This window comes from Hyaena hyaena, unplaced genomic scaffold (assembly GCF_003009895.1).
Source record: "Hyaena hyaena isolate Hyena2069 unplaced genomic scaffold, ASM300989v1 scaffold_606, whole genome shotgun sequence".
Taxonomy (NCBI): Eukaryota; Metazoa; Chordata; class Mammalia; order Carnivora; family Hyaenidae; genus Hyaena; species Hyaena hyaena.
In genome coordinates, this window is record NW_024081238.1 from 299,106 (window position 1) to 322,871 (window position 23,766).

Below are 23,766 nucleotides of genomic sequence, written 5' to 3' on the forward strand. Positions count from 1 at the left end.
TGTTATTGTTTTAGTTCCACCTTCCATAGCTGATGAGCCTACAGACTTCCTAGTAACCAAACATGCCCCAACGGTGATTACCTGTACTGCTTCGGGAGTTCCACTTCCTTCAATCCACTGGACAAAAAATGGGATAAGACTACTTCCCAGGGGAGATGGTTATAGAATTCTGTCCTCAGGTAAGACTAAGCTCAGTGATTACACATCTATGATTAGATTAATCATGAATGGCTGGCTTCACCTGGCCTTTTCTTGCACCAAGATAAAAGAATAAAATACATTTTCATCCCTAGACTTAGGCACCTGAGGGGAAGGGCAGTTAGAGTGGCAAGGGGAATTAGAGAACAGGAGAGAAAAAAAATCTGGAAATAAGATAATAATAACTGAATATAATAAGCATGATCACTGGAATTTTATGTCCAAATTTACTGATGCAAAGGTTTTACAAGTTCACAGGTTGCCTTTGAGTGAGCCCATACCCTTCTGTTGGCCAAAAAGAATCTCCATTCATTTAACAAACATTTAGTGCCTAAAATAAGTTATAGACTCCACGGAGTTTCTGAGGATATAAAAGTAAGAGGGTTCTTGTTTTCAAGGTTTTATAATTGAGCAGGTAGGGAAGGTTGGGTGATAAGTGCTAGGACGGATCATTTATCCATCCTAAATGGATGGAGTGGTAGCATCCATCATTTATAAAGTTTATGTATTGAAAGAGGGAAAAAAATCACCTAAGTGAAAACAGGGGTAATTCACTTTGGTGTTTCTGAAAACTCATCCCCCACATTGGGAAGGTACACTAGAGATAAACTAAAATTGCAGCTAACATCCCAGGGCTTTATGCATCTGTGCATATAATTCTAAGGAAATTCATTTTCTCAAAAGAAGGGAAATAATGGAAAATCATTCTTACGGTAGAACTTGGCTTTCAAAGCAAAGTACTTTGGCTGTCTCAGAAACCCATATAGATTGGTAGCAATTAAAATCATAAAATAGAAATTAAGTACCCTTCAGCACAGGGTATTATGTTAAGAGAACAGTTTGGATTTCTCAAAATATTAAACATACGTGCCATATGACCCAGAAGCTCCATTCCTAAGAAATGAAAACATATGTCCACACAAAGACTTGTATGCAAGTGGTCATTCAGCATTATGCACAGTAGACAAAGGAGAAACAATTCACATATCCACCAACTGGTGAATGAATAAACAAAATATGGAAAATCCACACAACAAAATTCTTATCAATAAAATAGAGCAAAAATGTTGACACATGCTACAACAAATGAAACTCAAAAACCCTCTTCACAGTGAAAGAAATCAGACCCAAGACATCTGTATGACTCCAACTGCGTGAAATGTTTAGAGAAGGCAAATATATGGAGAATAAGAAGAGATTAATGACCGGCTGAAGTTGGGAGTGAGAAGTGACTGTAAATAGGATGAGATTTCTTTTCAGGATAATAGAAATTTCCTAAAAATTAGATTGTAATAGTTGTGCAACGCTGTAAATATAGTAAAAACCATTGATTGAAATGTACATTTAATTGGGTGAATGTTATGGTATGTAAATTTTACCTAAATGAAACCATTAATGATGATCACAAGGCACTGTGTTAGGCACTTCAGGGGGTGCAAGTATGCATATAAGCCGAGCACCACTGTGCTATGGGGAAGAAAACACAAATTCAGAGAAACCTAGTTTATTGAACCAGAAAAATGGTTGCAGGAAAATGGATGCACTGTGCATAAAAACTTTTTTTCTCTTTAGGAGCAATTGAAATGTCCACTACTCAGTTCAGCCATGCTGGAAGATACACTTGTGTCGCCAGGAATGCAGCTGGTTCTGCGCATCGACATGTGACCCTTCGTGTCCAGGGTATGAAGGTTACTTATTCGTTAAAAGCTTGTTGTTGTGTTTCCTTCAAGTATGTTTATTCTTGAAGGGATATACTGTCTAGAGTTACGCAACCCAGTAATATCTTGGGGATATGAAAGATTGATAGGTATTAGTCACTAGACTAAAACAAAACAAAAAACCCTACAGATGACAAATCACACAGAACATCCTCTAAATCATTTTTTTCTTGAATTTCTGTAATCTGTTCCTGCTTCTAATGTTTTATTTTTGAGAGAGAGAGAGAGCGCGCACACAAGCAAGCAAGCGGGGTAGGTGCACGGAGGGAGGGAAGAGAGGATCCAAAGCAGGCTCTGTATTGACCACAGAGAGCCCGATGTGGAGCTCGAACTCACAAACCATGAGATCATGACCTGAGCTAAAGTTGGACGCTCAACCAACTGAGCCACCCAGGCGTCCCTGCTTCTAGTCTTCTAATGGAAACTGCCTACAGTAGCAAGACTTAAAAAATGTACTACGGTCAATATTCTCTTCTCCCTAGGACAATCAGATCACTAAAAACTTGGAAATATGAATCTGGGCATGTTTAACCCATGGCTACTTTAGATGTTCCTGCCACTGACTGGTGCCATTGCTTTCTCTGTTGCTCGGTTCTTACAGAGCCTCCAGTCATTCATCCTCAGCCAAGTGAACTAGATGTCATTGTAAACAATCCAGTTTTATTACCATGTGAAGCAACAGGGACACCCAGTCCTTTCATTACTTGGCAAAAAGAAGGCATCAATGTCATCATGTCAGGTACCTACCCATGTTTCTATCAAGAAAATGATAGCAAACCAGTGTATTATAATTCAGAAGTCAGTATGCCCTTTTAATGGAAAACATTTTTAACAAAAATTCTTTTCACCCTGCTTTCGTAATTGTGATGTAGGCAAAAGTCATGCAGTTCTTCCTAGTGGCGGCTTGCAGATCTCCAGAGCTGTCAGAGAAGATGCTGGCACTTACATGTGTGTGGCTCAGAATCCAGCCGGTACAGCCTTAGGCAAAATCAAATTAAATGTTCAAGGTACCTAAATAATTCATCTCTATATTCCATTGCAAAGATGCTGGTAACAATGTATGCCAAATTTTGTCCGTCTACAATGATGATGCTGCCATAGGTCTCAACAGTATGAGTTTACATTATACAATGTGTTTTTCTATCACTCTTATGAAGAAGAAAAGTTAATGTTTGGGGGCTTATGGGGGGTCATTGCTAGCATAAGAAAACTGAGGCATCTCATGGTAATTATTGACTTTTTTGAGCTTCCATTTGGCACTCTATTTCATTGTGACACATAATGTGACTTTTAAAACCATTCTCTCCATAATACTACATTGGATGAATTATGAAACACTACATTGTAATATCCACTCAAAACACAAATCATAATTTTTAAAGTCATAAATCAAAAAAAATCATGAAACAAAAAAATCATAATTGCAGTTAAGCAATTTGACAGGCAAAAATTATTCTGTAGACAAAGCAGAGTTTTTTCTACATTTAACTGTTATTATCTGGGCATAATATTCAGATTTGCATACATTGTTTTTGTGAGTGAAGAAGACATCTGGAAATAGGTTCTGAGCTATGGAGTTTGCATTAGCTGATTTTGAATTTCCTTACAGTGTGGTTTTCCTATGGTGGATTAATGACTGTAGTAAAGCTCACTTAACTGCACACTGTAAATCTCATTTCTTTATATTTTTCAACATTTTCTCAATTTTATTTTATTGGAATAATAAGTAGGAATACATTGAACACAACAGACATGATGATGCTTTCCTTATAAATTCTGACATGTGTTGAGCAGGAAAAAAAAGGGGACTGAGATAGAATAATGGGAAAACATAGGGATCACTTTACCTTAGGGGTTAAAGTAGGCTTTAAGAAGTAGCCTTCTCTGAAGGGGTGCCATTTAGGCTGAGACCTGAATGATGAGCCAAGCAAAGGTGGCAACATGTCCCAGGGAGAGAGGGCAGCACATGCAGTGGCCCCAAGGGAGGAAAAGAGTAAGCAAAGAAGCACGCCAGTGTGGTAGAGACTGGTGAAGAAGAAGGCTGGCGACATGGGAGGGAAGGTGGCCAGTGCATGGAAGGTCAGAAGGACCACACAAAGGTTATACTCTAAAAGTGGGAAGACTTCTAAGAGTTTGACCATGATGCTTATTTGGCTTTAGGAAGATCTCTTTTGCTGTTGTGTAGGGATTGGTTTAGAGAAGAGGCAAGACTAGAGCTGGAGGAACTCTCTAGGTCCTCCCGACACAGTGTTACAGGCTGGGAGTGGCAGCGGCTGTGTAAGCGGCAGGGGTGATGGATTTCATATGCTTTTGGAGGTGTAACTGCCAGGGTGGCCAATGAATCAGATTTTGGAGGTTAGGAAAAGAGAAGAATTAATGATGTTTCCTGGGCTTTGGGCTTGAGCTAGTGAGTGGCTGATAGTGCCATGGGAAGGCTGAAGGGGAGGAACTGGTTTTAGAGAAAGGAACACATTATTCCTGACTGATCCTGTTAGATGTGGGAAACTATTAGAAATCCTAGTGGAGATATCAAATTGAGTTGAATATTTATGGATCCAGAGCTCAGGGGAGAAGTCTAGAAGAAGATAGAAATTTGGGAGTAATCAGTGTATTTCAGCCCACAAGACTGGATCAGAATTTGGACAGAAAAGAGCTAAGGACAAAGACCCGGGACTGTGCATGGTTTAAGACACAGTCTGAGAAAAGAGAGGATGCTGGAAAAGAATACAAAGGAGCAGGTAGAGATGTTGGAGGAAAGCCGAATGGAGGCAAGGAGAGGAGAACGTTTCAAGAAGGGCGTGGACAGTTTGTTCAATGCAAGTGAGAGGTCAGTTGGGATAAGGATCAATACATATTTGTTGGTTTTGACAACATGGAGATCATGGAAAGAAGAGTTCTCTATCGGAGGGGTTTTTCCTTCGCTAATTGATTAAAATCCGCAATTACAGGACAAAGAAACACAGTAAGTGATTAATAGCATTTCAACATTTGAAAACCAACCAGAGATAACTGCATGCTTTAGAGACCTGAAAATTCTGAACCAAATCTCTCTCCTTGCAGATACAGTATATAATGGCAAGTACCAGCCCAACCAAATAATGTTGGTTGATATAATTTTAATATGGTTATTTGTATTTTTTCACAACTTACTGATTTTGTTTTACTCATCACCGGTAGTGTATCTTAAAATTTGGTCTCTACATGGTTGACCGTGTCTCCATACCCTCTAGAGATGCAGCAGATAGTTCTAGGTCCCCAGGACTTGCTATGCACAGAGCGCTGCTTCAATCAGTGGAGCTCTGAGATCTCATTTCTGATTACATTTCTCAGTCAGTATATGGTAACACTGAATATCGTTGGCTTTGTTTCTCTCTTCGATTTTCTGAAATGGGTAGTAGTTTTTGTTCTTTGTGGCTTTTGCCTACACATGCTTAAAAGGATACTTTTACTGTCATTATTGCTCTCGGCACCCCTCACTGTCTCTGGACTTGCATTGACACAAGTGGGTCTTCCTCTCCTTTCTTTTCTGTGTACTTATGATTAGTTCTTCCTCACTTATGTTTGATTGTTCTCTGATAATTATTTAATATTTCTTTGAGGCTCAACAAAATATCCAAGCCAATCCCTAAGTGGTAATTAACCTGTAATCACTAGAATACCTTCTCATAAGCTCTCCCATAGCTTTCTGAAGAAGTGTGAAGAGTTTTATCTATGTAATTCTTTTCCATAATCTATTCATTTATTCAGTCATTCAAACAGTATTTTGTTAAATATGGCAACTGTATTTGAGATACTAACCACTGTAGGAAATACTTGAGTAAAAGTCTCTCTCAGCAGTTGAATGATTTTTTTAAAAAAAATTTAAAGTATTTTATTTTTGAGAGAGAGAGATGGCATGTGCAGGGAAGGGTCAGAGAGAGAGGGAGACACAAAATCTAAAGCAGGCTCCAGGCTCTGAACTGGCTGTCAGCACAGAGCCCAACACGGGGCTCAAACCCACGAACCAGGAGATCATGACCTGAGCCGAAGTCGGACGCTTAACCGACTTAACCAGGCGCCCCAGCAGTTGGATGATTTTTAAACTTTGAAGGGGTCTATTCAGAAAGTTTAGGTAGCTGAAGTGAATCACATAATACAATATGTCAAAGAAAATGCCTCTGTTGACATACCTAAATTTTCTATTTTCTAGGCATGTAGTACCTCAGGAATATATGTTTATGTCCTTATTTAAAAATTGATTATGGTTAACATTTGTTAACTATGTAGAGAATAATTTTCTGAAAGTGGCTCAAAGAATTTTCTTTCCCAATGAAAACAGTGTAGTGATCCTTCAATGATAATATGGTAAAGTCAGGATTTTGTTTCTTTTCAGTGTGACTTCACTTTGCTAGAGTAATACTGTAGCATGTGCTTTTAAGATATACTTTGTATCTTTTAGTTCCTCCAGTGATTAGCCCCCATCCAAAGGCATATACCACTGTTGTGGATAAGCCCATCTCCTTACCATGTGAGGCAGATGGCCTCCCACCACCTGACATTACCTGGCACAAAGATGGCCGCGCAATTATGGAATCAGTCCGCCAGCGCCTCCTCAGCTCTGGGGCCCTGCAGATAGCATTTGCTCAGCCTCAGGATGCCGGCGAGTACACGTGCACGGCAGCTAACACGGCGGGATCAAGCAGCGCACATGCCACACTCGCTGTCCATGGTAGGTGGTTTCAGGTTAATTATCTCAATCTGCTAGACTGCCATGGCAAAGAGAAAAGACCACCAAGAAAGATATGATGAAAGTCAAAGCCAGGCAAAACCAGCAATCCAAAGTGGTGTGTGTGTGTGTAGGTACACTTACCCTTCTAATTTGTACACTCTGGCTATTCGTGGGGGCAAAAGCAAATCTATGATTATATGTGTGTGTGTGTGAGAGAGAGAGATTTTGTTAAGACAGCCAAAATAATGTGTTGCCAGTAATCCCCTCATTTTATGATTATAGGGATTTTTACTTTGGCTATAGATCCTATTGATGGGATTGTGTGTGTGTGTGTGTGTGTGTGTGTGTGTGTGTGTGTATTGTGATGATTCTGCTCTACTCCTCAAGTTGAAAATGATGTTGACCCAAAACTAACCACCCCAGGAGCTACATTATAAATATATTGCGAACTAATGAGAGTTGGAAATCTATTTAGTTCATTATTTTAAAGTAGCGAAATATTTACAAGTATATTTTTATAATAGAAAAAATCTTTTTTCTTTGTATTCAGACAACTAACAAAATATCTAAAGATCAACATTGAAATATTTTAGTTGTTAATGTATATTTTAAGACTAAAGATAAACTCCATATTCATATCAGTGTTAGGAAACAATAAACTCTTTTCGACTGCTATATTTAGAGGTATTCTTACAATGATGATTTTCTTTTTTCTTTTTTTAAAAACTTTTATGAAAGTTGTTTTTTATCTTTCAGGTGTATTTGAGCTGTCTACAACTTCATAGTTAAAATGATGATTTCAAATAGACACATTTTTAATTAAATAAATAAATAATAGCCCAAATTTAAATCAGTATTTCTGAGTTTTTTAAATACTTCCCCTGGTTTATACCTGTTTTCAGTTAATATAATTGAACTAATCAATACACAATAGTTCTTTATCTTCAAATAAATAATGGTCCTTCTTCTTAAGTATTTATAGAAAATTTACCAATATTGACCATATACTAAATAACAAAGCAGTCATTAATATGATTTAAAACTAAGGCCACAATTCCTGTCCACAATGCAATAAAGCTAGAAATATGTAAATATCTTTTAATGCCAAAACCTCAACCCCAGGCAAATTTAAAATACCATTCCAGTTAACAGTGAGGTCAAAGAATATGTTCTTATTTTCATATTATTTAGAAAATAATAAACACAAGGAGTCCATATATCAAAATGTATGGTGTGTAGGCCAGGGTTGAAATCAGATATAAAATCATAGCCTTATAATTTTCATTTTGAAAAAGAATGAACTGAAGTAAATGTGCTGATGTTGCAACCTTGTAACAATAGCAGAATTGAAATATCAACTGCAAGGAAGCCAGTGAAGGTGATAATACAAATACAGTATAAATTCATTAAAAATGAATTGAATATTTATGTTCCATTCAGCAAAATACATTTGTTTTCCCTGTTATCTGTTTGTGCCTATAGTCCTTCATTTAAGGTGTATATATTTACTTATATAATAAAAAAATAATTTTTGCTGAGTGCAACTTTTGTCCTGCCACTTTTTAAAATGCCATTAAAATTGATCTATTTCTCACTGATATGTCTGAATAATTCCAGAATTCATTGTTTTTGGAGGGGAGTGTATTTTTGCTTGTTGAGCCAAGTACTCTTAATAGTTTCTAAGCCTTTTCTTTAAAAGTAAATGTCATAGTTCCAAGTCCCCTAAGGTATTTGTTAGTACACAAAATAGTCCGTTGATCTTTCTGTATTGAATTCCTAAATTCCTAAATTCCAGTTCAAAGGAATTTGAGGCATAGGAAGTATTTGCACAGAATTCTGAAATCCCTATAAAAATTTCCTCTGTGACAGTATAAAAGCTGAATTGTCTTGACCTGGTTTTACTTGCAGTTGTTGAAACACATGTGAAATACCACAATAAATTGTTTTTTTTCTGTAGCACTTCATGACATTCAATACGGAGGGAGTGTTTTACCGTGTTTTATTTTTTTTTAATATTTATTTATTTCTAGGAGAGAGAGAGAGAGAGAGACAGCGTGAGCAGGGGAGGGTCAGAGAGAGAGGGAGACAAAGACTGAAACAGGCTCCAGGTTCTGAGCTGGCAGTCAGCACAGAGCCCGACGCGGGCCTCGAACCCACGAACCGCAAGATCATGACCTAAGCGAAAGTCGGACGCTTAACCGACTAAGCCACCCAGGCGCCGCTGTTTTACCGTGTTTTAAACTGGTGACTTTGATTAATGTGTTCTCATGATAAGTCTGTGATACAAACCCAGTAATTATAGAATCATGGAAGCATTTTGGGGTTTTGTTGCTCTGCTTCGTTTGTTTTACTTCACTGCAATAAGCATAAGAAACTTAAGTAAGAAAAACTTTGGAAGCCAAATAAAAGCTGAAGTTTCTAGTCTAGTTCTACGTCACTTGTTCAGAAACTGATCTTGAATATTTTCAACAAGTTCAAATCCATTAAGTTTTTACTAGAGGCATCTTTTAAGATAACAAACAAATCAAAATCTTCATAGATTTTATTTTGCTGTTTTCAGCAAAATTATCCTCGAGAGTCTTTTGTGTGTCAATTTCCAATGTGAATGAGGATATTATTGAATTCAACATCATGAATGACTATCTTTTTAAAATTCTTCATAGTACCACCTAGAATCCGAAGTACAGAAGTACACTATACGGTCAACGAGAATTCACAAGCCATTCTTCCATGCATGGCTGATGGAATCCCCACACCAGCAATTAACTGGAAAAGAGACAATATTCTTTTAACTAACTTGTTAGGAAAATATACTATTGAGCCCTATGGAGAACTCATTCTGGAAAATGTTGTGGTAAGTTTAATAGATGTGAATAGATACATTAAACCAGATTGGTAATTCACCTTTTTACTTTTAGTAACTTAGCTTGGAAATATATTCTTTAGTAACAAAAGAAAAATACTCTTATATATTCAGGCCAAAAAATGAATTTTATGCATGTTTCCTTTTATGGCCCAGGTCTAAGAATAATATTTAACAGATAGTAGGAACTCATAAATGACCTCATTCTAAAACCATTTTATTTTTGTGGAAATCTGTTTATCAGGAAAAATTCTAAGCACCCCTGTTATATTCTGTGTTTGTAACCACGTATGGGAATGATTAAAAGAACAGAGATATAAGAATGTCTGATGTGTTATTAGGCAAATAATAAAAAGCAGTTTTTCTATTCTTTTCAGGGCTTTCAATAACCCTTTCTTATCATTGACAAGGAAACTAAAGTCTGAGGAATCTATCTATGCAGGCTGAGGTTTTTTAATATTGCTAGGTGGCACTTAGCCAGTCTACAGAATAGTAGCTATGAGAAGGATCTTAGTTTTCAGTGGTAGCCAACTTGAAGATTATTCTGTGTCTGTGCATACTACATGACTTTTTAAAAAATTTACTGTGTGGTTTGAGAGTATCAATACTTGGCACCAAATATGAAATAAAAGTGAATCATTTTCAGAGCTTTTGTACTTATTATTCCTATTCGTTACCCTTCAAAATCCCTATACTCCATTATAAAATCTTTGTGGAATTAAATTTGAACAGATTAAAATGACAAAATATATCACATTAACTTTATAGTGTAATTTCAGCCATTACTCAGGCTCCTGGGAGTACCACATAAATAATCCTAGTAATAGTCTGTGTCACAAAGTCCTAACTCAACCACATGTGCCAGCGAAAGTTGTATTTAGTCAAATTTAAGTTTCCATCAGTTATAACATGCACCATTATTTTTTGTACCACTAAGAAAGAAAAAAATGCAGTTAAGTAAACTGGAGAAGATCATCAGTATTTAAGTATTTTTTTAATACCCCAGTTTCTGAAGTATTAAGAGTTAAAAATGTGAATTTTAGAATTGATAAAATAAGGATAAGTTTGTTTATTTAAGCAAGATTACCCCTAAGCTCAAGAATGTTGAATTTGGGCCTTCAATGTCACTTGTGGACCTGAAGGAATTAAATGAGAAAGAAAAGTTTAGACTTTTAGCGGGAAAATGACTCAGATACGTTAAAAATAATAACAATAAGGTAGTTTATAAATAAGGACACAAATGATAAGTAGAGATCTATTTGTGAATAGCATGTACAATCCAGATTTTTAGCTTCACTTTTATAAACTCTTTGATTTTAAGCTTAAGTTTTTGTAACCTGAGAATTTAAGGATGGTTAAATGATACGATGGTGGAGAGACTTTTACAGAGAATATGACTTATTCCTGTTTGCCCTTAAAAAAAATATGCAACCAACCAAATTTATATTGTATCTACAGTTAGTGATTAAAATCTTTATGCTACATTTCCAATCAATTCCTTAATATTTCATTGCAAAACATATATTCTTAAAGTTTTTGAAAATATTTTTAGGCATGCTTGGGTGGCTTAGTCGGTTAAGTGTCCAACTTCAGGTCATGATCTCGTGGTTCATGAGTTCAAGCCCCGCGTCAAGCTCTGTGCTTGACAGCTCAGAGCCTGGAGCCTGCTTCAGGTTCTGTGTCTCCCTCTCTCTCTGTCCCTCCCCAACTTGCACTCTGTCTCTCTCTTTCTCAAAAATAAATAAAGATTAAAAAAAGTTCTTAAATATTTTTAAATGTTTATTTTTGAGAGTGCATACATAAGTGCAAGTGGAGGAGGAGCAGAGAGAGAGAATTCTAAGCAGAGAGACAAGGAGAGAGAATCCCAAGCAGTTTCAGTGCAGAACCCAACATGGGGCTTGATCTCACAAACCATGAGATCATGACCACAGCTGAATTCAACAGTCAGACCCTTAACCAACTGAGCAAGAGAGGTGAAATGGGAACTTCAGTATAATTGGACTTTGGAAGAAAGATCTGGACTGCAAATACTTGTATATATCAGCATATAGGTGGTACTTAAAGCCATGAGACTGGATGAGATCTCTAAGGAATCAAGTGCAGATAGAGAAGAAAAGAGGATCAAAGACTGAGCTCTCTCACATACCAACATAACAACATTAATGTTAAAGGGAATCCGTGAAAAGGAGATGGAAATGGAGCAACCAATGAGCTGGGATGGAAACGAGGAGAAAGGATAGCCTGGAAGCCAAGTGAGGATATGATATCAAAGAGAAGGGGGTCAAAATTGTGTCAAATGTTGCCAGTACAACTAGTAAGATGACTGTCAAGACCAGCCAGTGGATTTAACAAGTGAAACTTCTATTCTTTCCATGTCCTGTGATAATTTTGGTGGTCTCTGGTGCCACATTACCAAGAGAGCCAGCTATGCTGTCAAGATGCTACCAGTCTTTGAAATTATTTGTTCTGGGTGATGGACATTGAGGAGGGTACTTATTGGGATGAGCACTGGATGTTGTATGTAAGTGATGAATCACAGGAATCGACCCCCAAAACCAAGAGCGCACTGTATACACTGTATGTTAGCCAACTTGACAATAAGTTATACTTAAAAAAAAGAATGAAATTATTTGTTCTTTATCTGAACATTGCAGAGTATCAGCACACTTGATATTTAGTAAACTTGAGAACTTTTGTAAAGTTTTATGAGATCCTATTACTATAAATGCTGTCATTCTGTAAGGTATGGGCTTTTGTTTAAACCCTTATACATTTTAAATTATGTGGTGCAAAAGCTTGCCAGATGGTTCAGACTAAGAGATGGAAATTTAAACTGTTTTTAAATAAGGGTGCTCCTTTGGGAACCAAGCTATGCAATTTTATGTACTTTATGTAATATGATGTAAGATTATGTAATCTTAAATACTATGATTTTTCTTTAAGCCGGAGGATTCTGGCACGTACACCTGTGTTGCTAACAATGCTGCAGGTGAAGACACACACATGGTCAGCCTGACTGTGCACGTTCTCCCCACTTTTACTGAACTTCCTGGAGATGTGTCTTTAAATAAAGGAGAACAGCTACAATTAAGCTGTAAAGCCACTGGGATTCCATTGCCCAAGTTAACATGGACCTTCAATAACAATATTATCCCAGGTGGGTAATTTAATTCTTAAAAAGTAAATAAATGCACCCATAAAGAACTCTAAAGCAATCCCCATTTCCTTTAGCCGTGGGAATTGATTGACAAGTTACCCAGTATATATGTTCTTTTTTCATTCTTTTGAAAGGACAAGTTAATCACAGGACCATATATTATAGGATATTAGTAGATGTTTTTACCTAAAAATAATCTCCCTCCCTCCCTCTGTGAGAAGACAATATTGTATACACAGTTACCTAAACTTAGCCTCCCTGTACCTCTTTCATCATTGATAAATGGATTAAGGTGGCTTACGGCAGAGTACTGAAGATTCACCTATTTTTACAGAGGAGAACTCTGCTTCTTGCTGTATGAATTAATATCTGCTAGCCTCTCTTATAATGTAGATCAACTATGCAGAAATTTTTTAGTCAGTATGTGCACTACGTGTTAAGGTAGTGCCTGGAACCCAGAAGCACTTATCTCCAGGAGGACAAATACCTCCTTATTTGTTAGACTTTATCATCAGCACAAAGACATCATCAGTAATAAGAAATGGTCATTTCCCAAAACTGAGTTCTAAAATACTGCACTATTGGCATTTAATAAATGTCTTGCTAGAAAAGTAATAAACTTGAGTTTTTCTATTACAAAAGATTTAACGACTGAAATTCTCATCAACTATATTACCTTAATAATAATAGTGTACCTCACTGAGGAAAAAATAGTTTCAAACAGAGAGAGAGGCAAAGCGTAAGAGACTCTTAAATACAGAGAACAAACTGAGGGTTGATGGGTTGGGGAGTGGGGGAAGTGGGTGATGGGCATGGAGGAAGGTACTTGTTGGGACGAGCACTGCGTGTTGTATGGAAAACAATTTGACAATGAATTACATTAAAAAACAAATAAAAATAAATTTATTTTTAAAATAAATGCAATTTATGACTAAAAAATCTAATCAGTACTGTTTTCTGATGGTATAATACTAATTTAGGTATTTAAATTTTTTAAGCTTAATATTCTACTTACTATGCAGCAGAATGAAATTTTTTTGAAATAATTTGAAGGAAAGCATGCAAGGTAAACATACCTAAATAATTAGATATTGGCTGGTCTAATCAGAATCCTAGTGTCAGTTGTTTTAGGATTAGCATGTTTACATTATACTCTATTCCAAATGTTGTAACTACCTTTATAAATATTTATATCATCACCATTTATGGAGAAGTTTAAATTATTACAAATTTAATTATTACCTAACTAGCATATGTTTTTCATGATTTCCCCTCAGGCCTGCCAAGTCAGTTGAATTACAACTGAAAAAGTTTTCATGTTTTGATGTAAAGTGTTTGGGAGGAAAAGTGGTGGTGAGAGAAATGATATGGAAAATGTCATTCATCTGAATGAAAGAGTTTGAAACCTAGACAGACTTGAGCCAGATTTAGGCAGTGCTTTGAGATGAAAGGTGTACTTTAAATCTAAAATAATTTTAAAAGATGTTTGTTTTCATTCTCTTTTCCCATTCCTTCTGCTGTTTTTCATTCTTCAAACAAGTGTCTAGAGACCTAGCCAATAGCTCAGAGGAAGAAGTCTGTGGAAAAGTCTCTCTTCTCCAATGTCATGATGAGACCTCTAGTTCAATTGCTGACCAACTCATAAATCCAACCTGCAAAATACTGAGCTGTTGTGATTCTTTCCTAGGTTACTGAGAGGCATTTATGTTGTTTCCTAACTTGTTTCTCGCAGCCCACTTTGACAGTGTTAATGGGCACAGTGAACTTGTTCTTGAAAGAGTGTCGAAAGAGGATTCGGGTACTTACGTGTGCACTGCAGAGAACAGCGTTGGTTTTGTGAAGGCAATTGGATTTGTTTATGTGAAAGGTAGGTAAATGCTCTATTTTTAGTTTATCATTTATTTACAATGAATAGTTTGCATTTTGCTTTCTTATTATATAGCAATATACTATAACTTCAGTTTATTAATCCAACTAGTCCTATTTCACAGATGTGCACATTCATAAGAAATAAAAAATTATCAACGTTCAACTCAAAAGTAAGTAAGCAAAGAGATCATTTGGTACAAAACAGAATCATCTGTTTAGATTATTGAAACTAACAAAATTATCCGGTTGATTAGCATGAGCAGTTGATTCTGGAAAACTCATGGGGTTCAAAAGTGGCTTTCGCCTTCTTCACTAAATTATCTTTCTAAATAAGTCAAAATCACAGAGAAATTATCAGAGCTTCCTTTTGCTTATAATTAATTATCTGTTGTTATTTCCCAGAACCTCCAGTCTTCAAAGGTGATTACCCTTCTAACTGGATTGAGCCACTTGGTGGTAATGCAATCTTGAATTGTGAAGTGAAAGGAGACCCTGCCCCAACCATCCATTGGAGCAGAAAGGGGGTGGATATTGAAATTACCCACAGAATCCGTCAACTTCTCAATGGCTCCCTGGCCATTTATGGCACTGTCGTAAGTCACACTGAAATCGTTGATGTACACTTTCACTGCCACAATTAATCCCTCTCTATAGGTGCCATGAAAGGAAAAAGTTTCTCTTGCATTCCTATTTAAATCATAAAATCTGAATCAATGGGTTTTTATTTAAAAAAAAGACAAACCTGAAATGATGGTTGAAATTGAGTATTAGCCTTTTCAAAGAAGTACAGGCAACAAAATAATTTTGCTGCTTTGTTCCCAATCATTGATTTATTTTTATTTAGCATCATTAGATAACTTCCTCCAGTCTGTTTCAGAACACAGAAATTGAAGAATTACAAACACAATTACAAGTGTAGAATAACTTTCATATCTAAGCCGATAACTGTATCAAGCTTTCCAAAAGCTTCAGTAATCCAGAAAATGAGTGTTGCTTTAAGTTACTCTAATTTGGGGGTCACGTGAATGAGATATTTTATCTAAAAATGTCTCAACTAGACTACCTATGGGTGATTTTTAATACACTGTTGAATTAACTGAAATAATTAAAATGCAATATTTAATCACCTAATCCAATGAACAATTCTTAGTCTTTCATTCTCCTGGGTTTTATTTAATGTTGATATTGTTAGTTGTTCCTTCAATTCTGAGATGATGCTGTAACACTAGTGAGTCTCAGGTTTCTTCATTACCACATTCCACTTTCTCTACCTAAGTATTCCTACCTCTGAAGTCACTGGTACCTCTTCTAATACCAATGTTAATACTAATACTAATTGTTTTCACCATACAGTTTCAGATACTTAGATATCTATCTCCAAACCTGAAATGTTTCCAAGTTCCATTTACCATTTCTTATTGAAAATTTCTATTTGGATAATATTTTAACACCCCCTATTAAACATCTGTCTTCCTTTCCCCACCTTCCTCTACTTCGTGCAATTTAGTTCTCCTTTAGTTACTTAGTATTTCTATTAACAAATTCTATTTACAAGACTTTAGCAAAATCTGTGATTAGTCACCAAATCTAAATTCATAGTACTTATTTTTTTCAGATTTTTAAAAATTTATTTTGAGAGAGAGGGAGAGGGAGAGAGGTTGGGGGGTGGGGGAGAGAGAAGAGAGAGAATCCCAAGCAGATTCCATGCCGTCAGTGCAGAACCTGATACAGGGCTCAATCTCACGACCCTGAGATCATGACCTGAGCTGAAATCAAGAGCTGGACACTTAACTGACCGAGCCACGTAGGAACCCTTTATACCGCATATGTATATAATTTTGTGATTTATATTTTGTGATTTATCATTATCAGTCAATTTTTCACTTTGTCCCCTGAAGTTCATCCTTAATTTATTTTAATAACCCCCATTAGAAGGTCTCAATATTTTTTAACTTGTCCTCAATATTTTAATGCTTTTTAAGATATCTAGAAGAACAGAGTAGGCATTTTTCTTCAGTGAGATAATTTTGGATAGAAGATTATAAAAAAATATTAGTTTTGCTTTGGTTTCCTAGCAATTATTATTCCCAGAGAGCAATAATAAGCTGTTTTGAAAACTTAGACTGGGAATTTTTTCTTCTTTTTCTTTCTTCTTAAACGCCTTTATGATGTAAAATATATGTAGATTTTTCTATTTCCATTAAAACCCCTTCTCAAGAATGAAATTTTGTATTAGCATCCTGGTGACAGAAGTTACCTGCCTCAGTCTGTAGGCTCACATTTTTATAAAACACCACTTATTTCCCTAGAACGAAGATGCCGGTGATTACACGTGCGTGGCTACCAATGAGGCTGGGGCGGTGGAGCGCAGCATGAGTCTGACCCTGCAGAGTAAGCGGCTTTATTAAGCTCTGTGTGAACACCTGATTTAAGAAATGCTTCCTAATCAAGAATTGTTCATTTCTTGAACTTTATAGCAGGTATATTAATGGTAGCTTGCAGAGCATGTATAATTTAGTTTTCTGCTGCTGACAGAGCAGTTTGTTATCAAGCATAAGACTGGTACGTACAGTTTGGCACAGATAATTTTTTCTATTTTAATCTAACACATGGAGTTCAAGATCGAGTTGCTTGGTGGCAGAGCTTTCTTTCATTTTGCAATGTATTCAGTCAAGCACCCTTCATGTGGTTTATCACAGTTCTTGTAATGTGCTTACAAAAACGTCATTTTGTGGCATTTTAAAAAGGCTAATAAAAGTGAACTCAAAAGTGCTCTGAGTTGATGGCTATCAATCTTCCATGAAATAATTGTGAGTACTGGGCAATACTTATGCTTATGACAAAGCCCCTCAGTATAAGCCATCAGAAGACCCATCTTTCAGAATTAGAAAAACATGAAAAACTCCAGGGACCCATTGGCTGATCTCCAGAATGACTCAGGACTGACCTGAGGATAGCATCATTGGGTTGAGAATTTAAGTGAATAAATTTATTTGTGCATAGGCTCAGTATTTAATGGGATAAATTTATATTTTCTTCATTCACTATCAAGCACTATATACTAGCATTTACCAGCAGCTATTTGCTAAACTACTATTATCTAAGACTAACTTCTTAAAATATTTTTCACACTTTAGGATTTATTAGATATTTAGTAAATATCTAAGACAATGTTTTCCTCCAGCTTTACTGGCATATAATTGATAAGTAAAATTGCTCATATTTAAAATGTACAATGTCAAAATTTGATATACACTGTGAAATGATTGCCCCAGTCAAGCTAATTAACACACCCATGACTTCAGTTACCATTTTTTGGTTTTGCTTGTTTTGGTGAGAACATTAAGATCTCCCAACTACAAAAGTCAAGTATAGAGTACAGTATTATTAACTGTAGTCACTATGCTGTACATTAGATTCTCAGAACTTATTCGTCTTACAACTGAACATTTGTATCATTATGTATCATTAGATCAATATCACCCATTTTCCCCAATTTACTGTTTCTGTGAATTTAACTTTTTTTTTTTTTTTTTTTTTCACATCCAAGTGATTCCATATACTATTTGTCTGTCTCTGTCTGGTTTAAATAGTTTACCATAATGCCCTCAAGGTCCATCCATGTTGTTGCAAATGGCAGTATTTCCTTCCTTTTATTCAATTAAACATATATACTCTCATCTTCTTTTTCCATTTATCCATCGCCAGACCTGTTGCTTCCATACCCTGCTAAAACAGTGTTTTATTAAAGTACATATTTATTAAACAATAACCTTGTGAGATGTCATCAGGAAAGAAAACTAAAGTTTCATGGTCGAACAAGTCTGAGAAAAAATAGATTTAAAAAGTTCATTCATTTATCAAATATATAAAGAGCACCTACTGTATGCCAAGCCCTGCTAAATCACCAGATTTCTTTACTGCAGATCATTCCCGAAATGTTAATATATTGATGTGTTATAACTTAGAAAGAAGAAGGTATAATATGCCATGTTTCCCAAATGTTATTTCCATGAAACCTTCTTCCGCTCTTTGTTGGGTGAATGTAGGTAGGATGTCACAATGATTAATTCTTTCCTGGAATAGCATTCCACTAATTGGTTTCAGAAACGCTGCATTAGATTAGCTCATCTACACCTACAGATAATAAGTTGATTTAAATAAATGAGGCATATTAAAAAAACCAAAATATAATTTGTTTAAAATTAAGATTAAAGCACCAGAAGCAATGTTTTCATTTAGATAAAGTACTGGTATTTAACTGATCATTATGTGACTGGTAGAATTAATTCACCCTTGAAAGATGTACATATGAGATTTTATTGTTGAGTTCATTTATAGCCTTCTGGGCAACTGGAAATGTTCAAATATGGTATTGAAATTAAGATTCTGAGTTTTATTTGACACTTTGACCATAAAAGAGGGAGCAAATGAGCTCATTTAATCATTATGTTATCATTTAGTGTTGTATGATTAATCTGAGGCATTTAATTTATTCAGCAACAGTTTACTAAACACATAATGTAATTTGAACACTGAAAGAAAATAAAAGCCTCAGCCCTGAAAGTTCCTAGGTTAAAGTTAATATAAACATCAAATAAGGAGGTAATTGAGTAGGATGATGTGGGCAGATAATGCAGTAATGACACTCACTGAGAGAGTCAAACCTCATGAAATAATTCCTTTGTAAAAGACAGCATGTCAATAACACCTTCACGTAAAACGGTGATATAGTCACAGAAAAACACATTCTACTTGTGTTTTTGCTTTATGTTCTATTATTCCAGATATATTGCTCCATCTAAAACAGAACCATCACCCCGAATTATCTGATACTCATTACCTCTCATTGAGCAAACCATTCTACCATTCAGTTCAATCCCACAAAAACACAGCTTTCATCCTTCAAGAATACAGAGGCCCCTTTTTGCTTACCTATTCAGATGTGAACACTTTTGATTAACTAAATGTTTAAAACCGTGTATGTTGCTGCTCTCCAGGGTCAATCATCCTTTCAAAGCTAAATCCATCTCCGTGCTACTTTGTTGTCTCCAAGTAGACTGACTCCCCTCTCCTATATATAATCTTACCCATATCCAGTTCAAGCTTCTTCTTCCCCATGAAGTCCTTCGTATTCTATCTTGCTTGACACTGTAGACCAGTATAAACATTTGGCCAGTGGCTATATACAGCCCTTTTTACATTTTTTTTTTCCTGATGTCACTTGAGCAGCTCTGATCTACTCTAGATATTATTAAACTTTCCCTCCTTCTTGAAACTCCTTCCTTTGATGACCAGGATACCATCCTCTCTTGATTTTCTTCCTACCTCAGCTATCTGTTCTTAGTATCATTTTATGGCTTGTCTTCTGTTCATCTCTTAAATAATGATGCTGTCATTGTTTCTGTCTTTGGTCCTCTTCCTCTCCTTTTAGAATCATTTCTGAAGCCATCATATCCACTCATGAAAGACTCACAGATCTGTATTTCTAGCCTATCTCTCTATTCTGAGCTGCAGATATTAATGTTCTCTTACCACCTAGACATCTCTACAGGAAATGTCCCACAGATACCACAAGTTCAATAGTTCTAAATGGATATAAATCATCATTCAAATATACAACCTCCAAACAAATTTGTGCTTCTTCCCATGTTCTACCATATTGCCCAAGTCAAAAGCCTGTAGTTATCAGTTGCTCTCAAGTCAATGACAAAGTTCTATCATTTCTACATTCTTAATGATTCTTGTATATTCCTTTTCCTCTCCATTTTCAGTGACTGCCTCTGTTTGATCCAGTAAGTCACTATTGTTTATGTGTCCATATCACTACACATTTGCTTATTCTATATTAAATATTATTCTACCTACTCCATTACAAAACTATATTATATTGTTAGAACTATATTCTAGAACAGCTAAATCATTAGAGTTACTTGTCTTATCCATGGACTGTGAACTCCCTGAGGCTAGAAGTTATATCCATTATCTCTGTACCCTCAGCATCTAACACAATGCCTGGCAAATAGTAGACTCTCAATATGTTTATTAAACAAATGAATGATGACCAGTTATGAAAGAATAAGTTAATAATGACTCTTTACCTCAGAAGAGATGTAAGGGAAAGAAGTGAGTGTTCGCCATGTAATACACAGACAAAAATGATGATAACAATAGTACTAATCATATTATGTACTTACCTTGTCAAAGAGCTAGGCTTATCTCATCTTGATGGAGTCTAACAAGAATTCTATGAAGGATACAAAGGCTCAGAGAGGTCTTAAGGAACAGAAGCTGAATTTGAATTTAAGTATGCAGCAAAACTAACTGCAGAACCCATGACGTAGGCTGATCTGCTTAGGGATTTAAAATTTTGGACATTTAGTAAATGAAACAAAGCTATGAAAAATCTACCAATGGCAATTGCATCCTTAGTAGTTGAGAAACAACAGTGTTCTATACACAAGTCAGCCTAACTTTTAAAAAAACATTACTATATAGTATTGATAAAAATGTTAATATAGCTTCATAAAAACTAAGAAAACACTGTGCTTTTTTCTGTAGGTCCTCCTGTTATCACTCTTGAGCCAGTAGAAACTGTCGCTCATGCTGGTGGCAAAGTCATATTGAATTGTCAGGCAACTGGAGAGCCTCATCCAACCATTACGTGGTCACGTCAAGGGCACTCTATCCCTTGGGATGACCGAGTTAACATGCTGTCCAACAACTCATTACATATTGCTGCTGCTCAAAAAGAAGATACATCTGAATATGAGTGTGTTGCTCGAAACTTGATGGGTTCTGTCCTTGTCAGGGTGCCAGTCATCGTCCAGGGTGAGTGTGATCAGAGGGATGAATATTAAGTAGCACCTGGGGTGACCCAAATCATAAAAACGATTAAGCATCTTAGTCCAAGTCTCCTGGACCCTTAAGATATTTCTAGATTGTGGAGATAGAAGAAAAATCACATCACAATTTCCCAACTGAAGAGACTGAAACAATACAGTTGAGAGCAGTAAAATACTAAGGCAATAATTCAAAATCCCAGCTGAGGTTTCGAATCAAAACTAAGTCGCATTAATTCTCAGAAATCAATGCATTTATTTGTCTTGAAAGAATGATGCATCCAAAAGGTAAACAGTATTTAAACTTCTTGGTCTCTAACTCTTCTGTCACGCATGTCCACGAGAGTCAGGATTAGAGCTGGGAAGAAACTCCAGTTAATTATCTGGCATTCTTCTCTCCTGCGTAGATTTTAATTTTACCAAAGAGGAGAGCATCCATAAGCAGTTGCTCAACAATTATAGATCCAGCTCTAGACCCAGTGCGTGAATGAAATTCGATTTATAGTTTTGCTATTTACAAACACAGAGACAAAGTACAGTGTTTTATTTGCAGTCCACGGTGGATATTCCCAGTGGTCTACGTGGCAGTCCTGCAGTGTCACCTGTGGAAAAGGCATCCAAAAGAGGAGTCGTCTGTGCAACAATCCCTTTCCGGCCAACGGTGGGAAGCCTTGCCAAGGGTCAGATTCAGAAATGCGAAACTGCCACCGTAAGCTGTGTCCAGGTACATCTCTATGTTCAGTGGATAGGCACGTGTTCGACAGATACACATTGCTGTTCGCTATCTATGGATTGGCTCCCTGTTGACGATGTTTCATCTTTGTGTAGTGGATGGTAGCTGGTCAGAATGGAGCTCTTGGGAAGAATGCACGCGGAGTTGTGGACGTGGCAACCGAACCAGGACCAGAACTTGCAATAATCCATCAGCTCAGTATGGTGGGCGGCCATGTGAAGGGAATGCAGTAGAAATAATCATGTGCAACATTAGGCCCTGCCCAGGTGAGAAAACACTGATTAGCAAAACTATTCTATTTTTAACTCCAATAACGGAGTTATACTTACCTTTTCTTCTTTGTTGTGAAAAGATGCTGTGGCCTCCACCCTGGAATATATCCATTCCCTGTGTTCTTAGTTCTGTCTCACTGATACAAGCTTATGAAAGATATACCATTAATCAATGTTAAGTAAAATCCCTGATTTAATTGACCGTCTACTAGTTCTACAAACTGTGGTGTATTTTTAATCATGTAGAGGAAACATAAGTATTTACAGTCATAGAATTTTAGAAGTAATAAGGACCTTAAAACCTAATGCAGCCATTCATTTTCAGGCAAGAAAATGAAGTCTAGGATATTTAAAGACTTCTAGAAATACACAATGAGTGAGGGCTAGGAGAGTAATAGCCGCCATTCATTAAATACCTGTCGTGTTCTAGGAGCCATGGTAGGTGCTTTATGTACATGTTATTTTTTACTTTGTAAAACAACCCTCTACCATAGGTATTTTAGGGCTCATTCAAATTAAAGTGACAGAAACCAATCTTAAATGAGCTTAAGTAGAAAAATCTACTTTCGGGTATGATTGAATTCAAGGATTTGGCCAGTGTTTTTACTAGCATGTTTTCCATCTCTCATCTCTGCTCTCCTCTCTGTGGCTTTATTGTCTTTCCATGTGGTGGAAAAAATGACTGCTGGCAGCTAGTGGCTCACAAGGGTCTTATAATCTAAGGCCTGAGAAACAAAGAGTCTTGCTCTCTCTCCCTCGAACTCCTATCAACCTCTGAAAGGAAGGAGCCCTGTTTGATTTTGTTTGGAACTCACACTCACCTCTGAACTCAACTAAGTCCAGCTACTTGGATAACCAGCTTGAGCGACTTACCTCCAGTGTAAGAGGCATGAACTCTTGTTTGACACTCTAAAAGAAGTTATATGGAGTAGAAGAGTGGCTGGTCCTTCATTAACTCATCACTTATCCATTTATTTCTCCAACAGATATTTATTGAGCACCCATTCTGTGCTCAGGGCATTTTCTCATTGTTGGAGTTAGAATGATAAACAGATAATATAGTTCAGATATTGATAAATACACGAACAAACTCGAAGAGTTGAAGTGATAAAGCTTAACTGGGAGAGATACCTAGCAAGCTGGTTTTTAAAAAGGGGGTGTAGGGGATGCTGAAAAAACCAAAATGAAATAGTTATCTACTACATTGGGTATTGCATCCTGTTGTATAAATGAGGAAACCGAGATTCAGAAAAAAATATATGATGTGATAATTATGATAATTAATTCCCTGATGTTACATGCCTAGTAAAAACTGAATGAAGGATTTGAGTCCAGGTCTGTCTCATTCCTAAACCTATTTGCTTAGATCCTAGGTATCTTGATTTGCAGTTCAGAACTTACATTAC

The 23,766-nt window shown here is 36.3% G+C and overlaps 1 protein-coding gene across 1 annotated transcript in view; it reads left to right on the forward strand.

Moving 5' to 3' along the window:
• Nucleotides 1-23,766, forward strand: part of HMCN1 (hemicentin 1) — a gene marked incomplete at its 5' end in the record, with an annotated part of 345,453 nt that overhangs the window by 277,179 nt on the left and 44,508 nt on the right. The window contains 13 exons of the mRNA XM_039257197.1: nt 15-179; nt 1,771-1,878; nt 2,518-2,655; nt 2,789-2,923; nt 6,355-6,624; nt 9,288-9,478; nt 12,431-12,644; nt 14,377-14,511; nt 14,916-15,106; nt 16,823-16,904; nt 21,075-21,344; nt 21,909-22,079; nt 22,184-22,354. Of these exons, the coding sequence (XP_039113128.1) occupies nt 15-179; nt 1,771-1,878; nt 2,518-2,655; nt 2,789-2,923; nt 6,355-6,624; nt 9,288-9,478; nt 12,431-12,644; nt 14,377-14,511; nt 14,916-15,106; nt 16,823-16,904; nt 21,075-21,344; nt 21,909-22,079; nt 22,184-22,354 (2,241 nt within the window). The remainder of the gene's footprint in view (nt 1-14; nt 180-1,770; nt 1,879-2,517; nt 2,656-2,788; nt 2,924-6,354; nt 6,625-9,287; nt 9,479-12,430; nt 12,645-14,376; nt 14,512-14,915; nt 15,107-16,822; nt 16,905-21,074; nt 21,345-21,908; nt 22,080-22,183; nt 22,355-23,766) is intronic.